Source organism: Myxocyprinus asiaticus, chromosome 28 (assembly GCF_019703515.2).
Source record: "Myxocyprinus asiaticus isolate MX2 ecotype Aquarium Trade chromosome 28, UBuf_Myxa_2, whole genome shotgun sequence".
Classification (NCBI taxonomy): Eukaryota; Metazoa; Chordata; class Actinopteri; order Cypriniformes; family Catostomidae; genus Myxocyprinus; species Myxocyprinus asiaticus.
The window spans coordinates 44,070,020-44,082,892 of record NC_059371.1 but is presented as its reverse complement, the minus strand read 5'-3'; the positions used below and the strand labels follow the sequence as shown (position 1 = coordinate 44,082,892).

General features: G+C 41.6%; 1 protein-coding gene across 12 annotated transcripts in view; it reads left to right on the top strand.

The window, feature by feature from the left end:
* Positions 1-12,873, top strand: part of LOC127418567 (zinc finger protein 501-like) — a 240,533-nt gene that overhangs the window by 148,105 nt on the left and 79,555 nt on the right. For 2 of the 12 annotated variants that reach the window (XM_051659168.1, XM_051659161.1), the window contains exon 1: positions 11,871-11,933. The exons of 7 other annotated variants lie outside the window; for them this stretch is intronic. In XM_051659168.1, coding sequence (XP_051515128.1) covers positions 11,886-11,933 — 48 coding nt within the window. In that variant the 5' untranslated portion in view covers positions 11,871-11,885. Of the gene's footprint in view, positions 1-10,909; positions 10,950-11,870; positions 11,934-12,873 lie in introns of those variants that run through there. 3 more of the 12 variants (XM_051659174.1, XM_051659162.1, XM_051659167.1) reach the window with 3 other exon arrangements.

Genomic DNA, 12,873 nt, shown 5'->3' with positions numbered 1-12,873 from the left:
GAGAAGGAAAAAAAATGTCCTGCTGTGTGAACAAAGCATATGTGCCTCCTAACCAAACTATTGCATGTGCAGCTGTGTCTTAAAATGAGACCATCCTGCAGTGCAACGAATGCAGGACTAACATGACACGAAAGTTGGCATCACTGAATACTTACTATACCTGGGCTTGACATTAACGCTTGTCCGGGATAAGGGGATTTTTGATGGAGCAAGTGATAAGAGAATTTTACTTTTAAGGGCAGACTTTTTCTTGGCACCTATATAAACTCTAGAGGTTTTCAAGAGATTTTCTAGGTGTAGTGAGATTTCTACTATACCTTCCAGAGGTGTATAGTTGTGTTCAGAATCAGTCTGGTCTCCTAAACTGCCAACTGCTGTTCGACGCATGTCAGTTTATAAATATACAGTTGTGCTCAAAAGTTTGCATACCCTTGGAGAATTGGTAATATATGTACCATTTTTAAAGAAAACATGAGTGAGCAGGCAAAACACATTTCTTTATTTCTTATGGGATTCATATTCAACTGTAGGTTATAACAGAATGGCACAATCATAAAACAAAACATGGCAACAAAGAAAAATTAAATGACCCCTGTTCAAAAGTCTGCATACCCTTAGTTCTTAATACTGTGTATTGCCCCCTTTAGCATCAATGACAGCGTGCAGTCTTTTGTAATAGTTGTCTATGAGGCCCCAAATTCTTGTAGGTGGTATAGCTGCCCATTCGTCTTGGCAAAATGCCTCCAGGTCATGCAAAGTCTTTGGTCATCTTGCACGAACCGCACGTTTGAGATCTCCCCAGAGTGTCTCGATGATATTAAGGTCAGGAGACTGTGATGGCCACTCCAGAACCTTCACCTTTTTCTGCTGTAACCACTGGAGGGTCAACTTGGCCTTGTGCTTAGGGTCATTTTCATTCTGGAAAGTCCAAGAGCATCCCATGCGCAGCTTTCATGCAGAAGAATGCAAATTGTTTGCCAGTATTTTCTGATAACATGCTGCATTCATCTTGCTATCAATTTTCACAAGATTCCCCATGCCTTAAGTGCTCACACACCCCCAAAACATCAGTGAGACACCACCATGCTTCACAGTGGAGATGGTATTCTTTTCACTATAGGCTGTGTTGACCCCTCTCCAAACATAGCGCTTATGGTTGTGACCATAAAGCTCTATTTTGGTCTCGTCACTCCAAATTACAGTGTGCCAGAAGCTGTGAGGCGTGTCAAGTTGTTGTTGGGCATATTGTAACTGGGCTTTTTTGTGGCATTGGTGAGGTAAAGGCTTCTTTCTTGCAACTCGACCATGCAGCTCATTTTTGTTCAAGTATCGTCGTATTGTGCTCCTTGAAACAACCACACCATCTTTTTCCAGAGCAGCCTGTATTTCTCCTGAGGTGACCTGTGGGTTTTTCTTTGTATCCCGAACAATTCTTCTGGCAGTTGTGGCTGAAATCTTTCTTGGTCTGCCTGACCTTGGCTTGGTATCAAGAGATCCCTGAATTTTCCACTTCTTAATAAGTGATTGAACAGTACTGACTGGCATTTTCAAGGCTTTGGATATCTTTTTATATCCTTTTCCATCTTTATAAAGTTCCATTACCTTGTTACGCGGGTCTTTTGACAGTTCTTTTCTGCTCCCCATGGCTCAGTATCTAGCCTGCTCAGTGCATCCATGTGAGAGCTAACAAACTCATTGACTATTTATACACAGACACTAATTGCAATTTAAAAAGACACAGGTGTGGGAAATTAACCTTTAATTGCCATTTAAACCTGTGTGTCACCTTGTGTGTCTGTAACAAGGCCAAACATTCAAGGGTATGTAAACTTTTGATCAGGGCCATTTGGGTGATTTCTGTTATCATTATGATTTAAAAAGGAGCCAAAAAAGGAGCGCCCCCCCCCCCCACAGGTGCTGTGATTATTTCTGTTGTTTTAGTGATTGACTTGTTTTACATTTAACATTGTTATTTGATGAAGAAACAACATGGATGTAAACTATAGCAAGTTTAACACACAAACAGTATGATATGGATATTGTTATTTGGGTATATTTCTGAAATTATGTAAGTTGTGCATGTATTTAGACTCAATAAGTGCCTGAGAAAATATTTATGTATAGCTAATTGTATCTTATTTGTTATGTGTAGTTCAATATGTGTTTGACAGCCAGTTGTCTTATGATATCTCAGTGTGAATGTAATGAATTCTGTTCTAGATTTGTCCTGATTTGTTGCATTAACTCTTTGACATATGAAAAATAAATTTAATTCTATTATTTTCTAATTGTTTTAAAAATATTATACTATCTGGGCATTTTGTAGATCCATTTTTGTTACATATACTGTTTATACAACACCGCACAAACTTAAACATGTGGATGGTGAGTTTTCATATTTTGAATGTGTGTAATGATGTGTATGCTAGTTAGCTAAATGGTAAAATTAATATTTTTTAAAGAGCTTACAATCTAATTGCCTTTGTACTATAGTTACATGTAAAACCTTTTCTTAAATTTTAATCCTGTGCAAAAGCGGTCATGTCAGTAATTTTTCTGAACTTTTTACAGACTCTACGTTCCCGCAATGGTAAAAATTACATCTTATTTTACCTACTATAAAATGCCTGTAAAAATAACCCTTGTTAATTAGGGCTGGGCAATTTTATGATGTAATCGGATATCGACGATGCCTTACAAAGATCATGATGCCGATTGCGAACAGATGATGATCAACAATGTCAGGAAATGGCAAAACCATGGATCTGGAAAGTAACCAAATATATTAAACAGTGGCCAGGTTGTGAAACTAGCACCGGCCACCTGCAAAATGTGACAAGGCTGAATCCAGTTTGTGAGCTACTAGTCCAAATGTATTTTATGCGCGGGTAATTTTGCTCATCTACCTGCAGCAGGTGGGTGACCTGTCTCAGAGTGACGCATGACAAGAAATTCTGTTAGTCACAAAGACATGCGCTTGAAGAAACACACTTTATTATTTTTTTAAGAACAGACAAAAGTATTGACGCTGACTACCATCCCTCAGCATATAGGGATTGATGGTGTAATCGGATATCATGATATTTTTTAAATCTGAAAAGGGCTAAAGTCAGAGGTTTGGAAGAGTATGAGTAAATGATGACAGAATTTACATTTTTGGGTGAAATATTCTTTTAAATGTGGTTTCCCAGATGCTGTGGAATGTGTTCTGCTAAAGTATGTAACCAGGGTTTGAAATTAACACCAGCCGGGGGCCTGGGTAGCTCAGCGAGTATTGACGGAAAAAAGAACAAACAAGAAAATCCATCAATGCTTGTGTCGGATGTGCTGTTTGTTCAGAGGCGTGCAGCAAGAGCCTGTCTGGTGGAACACGCACATGTAAAGAGTTTTCACTCTTTTTTTCTGTTTCTTTCGTCTGAAAACTTTGCGAGAATAATTTAGTCTATGGGAATGCTGAAAATAATCTCTGATCATATCGGGAGGTGCTGTGAGTTTAGTTCGCTTTATTTCCATATGGTTGGCTTGCATTGTGAACCAACTCTGTAGGTTCAGTAACATATATCTTTTTATTAAAGAAACAAAGACAAAAGTGATTAAATCATAAAGTAATACAAGACACGTTCACCTTGATCCTAAAATTGAATTTAGGCAGTATTAACTGTATTACCAAAATGCAATACAAACACACATTCGATAAGAACACACATTTGTCAGCATTATTTTGGGAACACAAGGGAATTTATTAGGCTTATTTATTTTGATTATTATTGACTTTACATTTATAATATTATTTAGTTCTTCAGGCTATTAGTAATTTTCCACCTGTTGTCGTTGACTGGTACTTGCGTGTGTAACGTTGGGTACGTGGAGAGGAAGAGAGGAGATACAGGAGTAATCTTTCAGACCTTTAATTGTAGACGCAGGAGTGGAATTAGTCAAGGAAACACACTGGAATGGAATACTACTAAGTAACAAACTCAACATAATTCAACAATACAATGTAACAATTCATCAATGGATGAACAAAACTAGAGGATATTTATACAAAGTGCTAATGAGGGAATGGAGGATGGGTGAGGAAGACGAGGAACAGATGGAAGTGATGAGGGCAGTGAATTCTGGGAGATGTAGTCCATGGGAACATTTCAAAATAAGAGTCCTAAGAAAACATGAGGGAGACAGTCTGTGACATAACCACCCCCCCTAAAGGGTGACTCCTGGCGCTCAAAGACGGATGAAGGTAGGGTGACGCAGAAGGTGAAGAAGGATCCTAGGAAGACGATGAGGAGGCCTGGGGGGCGGCTTCAGGGCTGGGAATGGATCCGGGGGCCTGGGGGGCGGCTTCAGGGCTGGGAATAGATCCGGGGGCCTGGGGGGCGGCTTCAGGGCTTAAAATGGTTCCGGGGGCCTGGGAGGCAGTCGCAGGACAAGAACTGGGTCAGGAGGCCTGGGAGTTGGCCACAGGACTGGGACGGGGTCAGGAGGCCTGGGAGGTGGCCACAGGGCAGGGACTGGGTCAGGAGGCCTGGGAGACTGCTCTAGGAAGGGAACAGAGTCCAGCTGTTGGGCCGCAGGAGGTGGAGACTTAGGCGGATCCAGAGGTGGAGCAGCTGGAATAGGAGTCAGAAGGCTTGGAGGTGGAGACCGTGGTGAAGTAGGCTGAAACATAGGAAGTGGAGATTCAAGAATTGAGAGCAGAGTCATGGGAGACATAGAGAGCGGAGCCATGGAAGGGTCGATGGAGACAGGTGGAGCCAAGAGAGGCTCGACGAAGGCATTCGGAGCCTGGAGAGGTCCGACAAAGGCAGGCGGAGCCGTGGGAGATTCAGAAGGCAGAGCTATGGGGGGCTCGAGGGGTGAAGCCATGGAAGGCGGAAACTTGAGGGGCTCGAGGGGTGAAGCCAAGGGAGGCGGAGCTATGGAAGACTCGAGGGGTAGAGCCATGGAAGGCGAAGCCATGGGAGGCAGAGCCAGGAAAGACAGAGCCAAGGAAGGCTTGAGGGGTGAGGCCGTGGAAGGCTCGGGGCTAAGAGCCGTGGAAGACTGGGAACTGACTCCTGTGGTCAAAAGCACAGGTAGCGACTGGGGGTCAATCTCTGCGGTCGTGAACATCGGCAGAGACTGGGGAACGATCTCTGTGGTCGTGAGTATGGGCAGAGACTGGGGAACGACCTCCATGGTCGTGAGCACTGGCAGAGACTGGGGAACGACCTCCGTAGTCCTGAGCATGGGGAGCGACCGGAGAGAAGGTGTCCTTTTCCTCCTCCTCCTCTGACTCCCGGCAGCAGGCAGCGACACCTCTGTCCACCGGCAGATGGCCGTGGCTCCTCCCCTGGCGGACGGCAGGGTCGAGGACTCACCAACAGCATTTCCCTCCTCCTTCCCAGGTTTCAGCACCAGTGTAACAAGGTAAAGTGGGCAAGGAGGTGGCGGGAACCGGCAGAACAGTCAACTTAAATTTTAATTACATAAATGAACTTAAATCAACTGAAACACACATACAGCACGCATGTGGCTCTCTCGAACTGGTGTCTCCGGCTCCCTTTTATCTCTCTCTCTCCTGCTGATTAGTTGCCTCAGTGCCAGCCGTGCACCCTCATGGCCCGGCCAAGCCCTCCTCCTTGTCACAATATGTTTTATAAAAAGTTACAGAATTCCAGAAGTAAAAGTGAAACTAGTCAATTACTTGAACAAGTCAATGTCATAACATATCTAGGTGTCTGGATGGACTTTAGGTTGACCTTCAGTACACATGCTCAGAAATGACTGGATAAATGTAAAAAAGGTATAAATATATTAAGGTGTTTAGCAGGAGCTGAATGGTGTGCAAGTAGAATGTCATTAAAATTAATATATTGTGCATTGTTCAGGTCTACACTGGATTATGGTAATATTATTTAAAATTCTGCATCATCGACTTTGATTTTTATGTTTAACATTTTTATTTATTAAAACACAGGAAAACAAAGCATAATTATAAATACACAAAATCAACTTTTAACACCCACTACCACCCCTCCTCCTCCTATATATATATATATATATATATATATATATATATATACACACACACACAAATATAAAAATCACACACACTGACAATTACCCCTCTCTCTCCACTCTGCGAGCTGAAAGCGCGGATCTCTTTCCAACGAGATACAAGGGACTGCTGCATTATCTGCCTTACGGAAACTTGGATGTCTGCGGAGATTCCAGACTCAGCCATTGAACCCGCGGGGTTCTCCATGCACCGAGCGGACAGAGCAAAAGACCTCTCAGGTAAATGATCAACAAATCCTGGTGTGATCAGAGGAACGTACATTCTATCAAGTCTTTCTGCTCTCCTGATCTGGAATTTCTCATGCTTCTGTGTCGACCATTCTGGCTACCGAGGGAATTCACAGCGGTCATTATCACTGCTGTGTACATCCCGCCACAAGCCGACACAGACCGGGCACTCAAGGAACTGTATGGGATTATAAGTGAGCAGGAAACCGCGCACCCTGAGGCCGCGTTCATTGTAACCGAGGACTTTAACAAAGCCAGTTTGAAATCAGTCGCACCAAAATATCACCAGCACATTAGTTTCAACACACGAGGGGACCGGGTTTTGGGCCATTGCTACTCTCCGTTCCGGGATGGCTACAAATCCCTCCCCCACCCACCTTTTGGCAAAACGGACCACTCTTCCATTCTGCTTCTGCCCGCTTACAGGCAGAAATTGAAACAGGAAGCACCCACCCTCAGAACGATCCAGTGTTGGTCGGACCAATCAGATTCCACGCTACAAGACTGTTTTGATCACACGGACTGGGAGATGTTCCGGTCCGCCTCTGATGACGACATCGAGCTTTACGCTGATAGCATAATGTGTTTCATCAGAACGTGCGTAGAGGACGTCGTTCCGACCAGAACAATACGGATCTATCCAAATCAGAAACCATGGATTAATAGCGATGTTCGCGCGGCACTTAATGTGTGGACGTCCGCTTTTAATTCTGGGAACGCGGAGGAGCATAAACAAGCCAGTTATGCCCTCCGAAAAACTATCAGAACCGCAAAACGCCAGTACAGGAGCAAGATTGAAGGACAGTTTAACACCACTAACTCTAGAAGCATGTGGCAGGGAATTAACATCATCACGGACTTTAAAGGGAATAAAAACTCCACCATGAACACTGCTGCCTCTCTACCGGATGAGCTAAATACTTTTTATGCTCGTTTCGAGGGAAATAACACCGCCCTCACGGAGAGAGCTCTCGCGGCTGAAGCTACAGAGGTTAGTTCACGCTCCGTCTCTGTAGCGGATGTAACCCGATCCTTCTGACGGGTGAATATCCGCAAAGCCATGGGCCCAGACGGCATTCCAGGCCGCGTCATCAGAGCGTGCGCGAACCAGCTGGCTGGTGTTTTTATGGACATTTTCAACCATTCCCTCTCTTTGTCTGTAGTCCCCACATGCTTTAAAACATCCACCATTGTGCCTGTTCCAAAACAATCAAAAATAACTTGCTTAAATGACTGGCGTCCTGTTGCTCTGACCCCCATCATCAGCAAATGCTTTGAGAGACTAATCAGAGATTACATCTGCTCTGTATTGCCTCTCTCTCTTGACCCGCTGCAGTTTGCTTACCGCAACAACCGCTCCACTGATGATGCCATTGCATCTACAATACACACTGCTCTCTCCCACCTGGAAAAAAGGAACACTTATGTGAGAATGCTGTTTGTAGGCTACAGCTCAGCATTCAACACCATAGTGCCCTCCAAGCTAGATGAGAAACTCCGGGCTCTGGGCTTAAACAGCTCGCTGTGCAGCTGGATCCTGGACTTCCTGTCAAGCAGACGCCAGGTGGTTAGAATAGGCAGCAACATCTCCTCCTCACTGACCCTCAACACTGGAGCCCCACAGGGCTGTGTTCTCAGCCCACTCCTGTATTCCCTGTACACACGTGACTGTGTGGCAACACATAGCTCCAATGCCATCATTAAGTTTGCTGATGATAGGACGGTGGTAGGTCTGATCACTGACAATGATGAAACAGCCTACAGAGAGGAGGTGCACACTCTGACACACTGGTGTCAGGAGCACAACCTCTCCCTCAATGTCAGTAAGACAAAGGAGCTTGTGGTGGACTTCAGAAGAAAAGACAGAGAACACAGTCCCATCACCATCAATGGAGCACCAGTGGAGAGAGTCAGCAGCTTCAAGTTCCTGGGTGTCCACATCACTGAGGAACTCACATGGTCCATCCACACTGAAGTCGTTGTGAAGAAGGCTCATCAGCGCCTCTTCTTCCTGAGACGGCTGAGGAAGTTTGGAATGAACCGCCACATCCTCACACGGTTCTACACCTGCACTGTAGAGAGCATCCTGACTGGCTGCATCTCCACCTGGTACGGAAATAGCACCGCCCACAACTGCAAAGCACTGCAAAGGGTGGTGCGAACTGCTAGACACATCATCGGAGGTGAGCTTCCCTCCCTCCAGGACATATATACAAGGCGGTGTGTAAAAAAAGCTCGGAGGATCATCAGAGACTCCAGCCACCCGAGCCATGGGCTGTTCTCACTGCTACCATCAGGCAGGTGTTATCGCAGCATCAGGACCCGCACCAGCCGACTCCATGATAGCTTCTTCCCCCAAGCAATCAGACTTCTGAACTCTTGATCTCCCACGATCAAATACATCAGCACTGCACTTTATTACCCTTACTCTTATATCTCACACGGACTGTCATAAATTATATTATTATTATATTATATTCTCTCTTAACAACTGACTATCAACCGACAGCCTGAATGTCAATACAGTACAATACTGTACATTCTATATATATATATATATATATATGTATATACTTTTTTAATTTAATTTTTTATTTTTATTGATTGATTAATGTGTATCTATATAGTGCGTATTGTATACTGTACAGTGTATGTTATTATTTGTATACTGTTGAGTGTAATTATGTGTATAACAGATGTTTAAATTGTGTTGTGTTAATTTGATGTTTATTGTAGATTGGTATATGTCTCATCACTGTCACGACTGCTATGTTGATTGGAACTGCACCCAAGAATTTCACACACCATTGCACTTGTGTATATGGCTGTGTGACAATAAAGTGATTTGATTTGATTGATTTTATATTCCACCCGAGAATGATCCTCCAAGAATGCTAATATCCACCCCATTTTCTTACAAACAAATCCGGATTCCCTAGTCTTCTATAACACCCCTCTTCTAAGGCTGCCACTCTCCCCATCTCCGAGCACCACTCCTGAAACGGGGGTGCTCCAACCGACTTCCAACCCCTCAAAATCACCTGCCTGGTGACCATAACACAGGTTAGGACCCAATCCTCCACATGTTTATTCTCCACATTAATTTCTGCCCCATCTCCCAAAATACAGAGTCTGGGGCAAAACAAAACCTGAGTGCCCAAGACATCACATACAAAATTCTGAATTCTCAACCAAAACCCTTGGATCTTAACGCACCCCCAAAAAACATGGGTTATATCTCCATGTGCCGATTGGCATCGCCAGCAGGTAGGTGTGTCTTTAAGATCAAGTCTATACAGTCTAGAGGGGGTCCAGTAGAATCTATGTAAAATCTTGAACTGAATAAGGCGAACCCTTGCATTTCTAGATACAGACTTGACATTTGAACAGTTTTCCCAGTCTCAATAGCTGCTGCCTATCTAACAGAAAGCTGTTGATCCACCAACAGATTGGGGTGGGCATGGAGAGCTGGGTCATTTTGGTTGAGAGAAGATCAGGCATGATGATATTGAAGGCTGAACTGAAGTCCACAAATAGGATCCTTGCATAACTTCCAGGTCTGTCGAGGCATTGCAGGATATAATACAGTCCCACATCGACAGCATCATCCAAAGACCTGTTTGCTCGGTAAGCAAACTGAAGGGGGTCTAGCAAGGGTCTAGTGATGTCCGTCAGATAGGCCAAAACCAGTCTCTCAAATTACTCCATGACCACAGATGTGAGAGCAATATCTAGATATCTAGTACAACAATATCTAGATCAGGCATATTTCTCAGTGCTCAGAATATATACAGATGGTTCCAAGAATCCTAACTCTGGTCACACAGCTTCAGCCCATGAATTTGATTATATGTTCTGATTCATACTCAGCCTTAACTAGTCTTGTAAGTGGGCAGTCTACATCAAGACAAGATATAGTTAATGAGATACTTAAAAGTTTGCTAAAGATACAGAATATGGGAATAATGCTAAGTTTCCTGTGGGTACCTGCGCACGTGGGAGTCCAAGGAAATGAAGTAGTTGATGATTTGGCAAAGCAAGTAATTGAACATCCAGAAGTTGACGTTTACGTACAGTATCTAAGCAAGGCAGGTGTTAAAGGGAAAATTACGACATCGATGAATACAAAGTGGCAAGAATTGTAGGAGGTAGAAACAAAGGGGAGACAACTAAACAGTATACAAAAACAGAGAGGGAGAATTGGTCATAATAACAGGGAAAATGACACCATAATCACCTGTCTTCGAATAGGGCACACTGGTTTAAATTATTCATTATCCAGAATAGGGAAACATGAAACAGGACAATGTACAAACTGCAGTCAAATAGAAACTTTTGAGCATGTGCTCTTAGTATGCACAGCATATGAAAGAGAAAGATACTTAGAACAATAGGTGTAAATAACCTCACATTGCAAAATCTCCTTAGTAATGCTCCAGGACAAACAAAAGTGCACAGTGCTTTATTAAAATATCTAAAAACAACAGGTTTAAACAACAAAAGGATTTAAATACCACATTTTGTTTTAAAGTATTATTATTATTATTATATTTTTCCTTCTATTCGGGGCTCCATACTCCTGTCCAGTTGGTGGCGGTAATGTCAATAAAATATACAAGAAGAAGAATTCAGACACTGTTACAGTTTGAGCGCTCAGTTCGGTACGTGTTGAATGTGTTAAACAGCATTTGTCAGATTGACATTTATTTGTATATGTTGTTTTTCTGTCTTTGGCGTTTTAATAATTGTAAAATACGTTTTTTATCGACGCATGTCGCTTTATTTTGTTACGGACGCTTTAAAAAAAATCAATTTCAGGAGAAACAAACAGAAATCTGAGAATATTCTGCTTAAATTAGTTCTTTAAATCCAGTGACTGACTGTAAATGAGTTCAATGAAGGTGATAATATATATTGAAGAGACGGGCACAAACAAACACTTTTTGGTTTCCTGAAGTTTGTGTAAATACTTTTGGGATTACTGGTCATATACAAGAGGTGAACAAAACAACTAAAACACTTCAGAACAGGTTTATTTACACTTTCTGTCTGTGGCTAAACTCATGTTTATATTTTAGTCCAGTTTGAAGACGTGTTGGTAAAGTTCAATCTTGACAAACATTGAGTAACGTTCCAGAAACGTTGTGGTAATGTCCTAATAACGTTTCTTAAACGTCCCATAAAAGACGTTATAGCAGCATGATCCCCTGATCTTCAGATAATTTACACGAGTTGATGTTGTCATAATTATATTATTTTTTGTAGAGTCAATATGCCTTTTGGATACCATCCTTGACCAAATATTAATAAAAATGAATATTATATATATTATCCCATGTGATAAATATTTTACTGGAGTAATGTTGATTTAATCATATTTTTTCGGCATTGTGATTTATAGATTTTTTTTTAATGGGCGCATAAAACAGATTTATTTTTTATATGTAATAGAGAATCGGATACTGCGCATGCGCCTCACTTGAATCTGTAAACTCTACAAATCTACTTTTATTCTTCGTTTGATAAAGTGATTTGCCGATCAGATATGTTTTGTGTTAAGTTTTAAAAACTTTCACCCTGTATAATTGTGTAATGAAATGTTTGTTAAATCTGCACATGAGAAGTCTTCCGTGAGGCGACCTGAGGTAAATTTATAGATTCTCTTTAGTTGTATTTATATTTATATATTCCCTTTAGTATATTTATTCCTATTTAGCGTCCCAGTTTGTGAGTACATTAAAACATAAGAGATGTTGGCATTTAACCTGTACCAGCCTGGACCAAAATCTATAGTTTATAACTTTAATTAGATTCAGTTAAACTTGCTATAATTTGTTTGCTATTTTACATCCCGTGCACCAGTGTGAAGACAAAAATTTTTATGTTTACTCATAAGATTCAGTATGTTTTTTATGTCTTTTATATTTAGCAGATAAATACAGTGAGTAACTAAGTTTATTTTGTGATTAAATATATTTTATGCTGAAAGATTTATTAATTTAGTCAAAGTAAATGGGATTTAAAAAACAGAAGAAAAAAGACAGGTTTTGTTTATATAACAATGTTTCACCCAACTAAAATCAACATTTGGCCAAGAATCTAACTTCAACCCTGGTTATCTGCAGGTAAGGTGGTATTTAAAGGTGCACTCAGTAACTTTTTGCTTGTGTCATCTTGGACTTACAGTGACACCTAGTGGTGTGGCTGCTGCATCATTCAAAATCAAGTTTTCATTTACAGATGCCATTGTAGAAATTCACTATTCACAATCATCCATGATTAATTTAATCCAAGAGTGAAAGTGTCCGATAACAAGACGGTTATTGAGATTGAGTAGTATTTCAGCTTGTCATGTGATTCTAAAATGGCTGCCCCCATGAGGGCACCCCTGCCCCATGTAGAATAAAACAGCTTTTATAAGGTCACTGATATGATTAGAGTCCTCATCTCATGTGAAAGGTCATGATTTTATACAAATGTTTCATAATTACAATTAATTTCTTTATGAGTAAAACTATATTAGTGGGGAAAAATAACTGAGTGCACCTTTAACACATACAACTATATTAATATAATGTAAAGTTA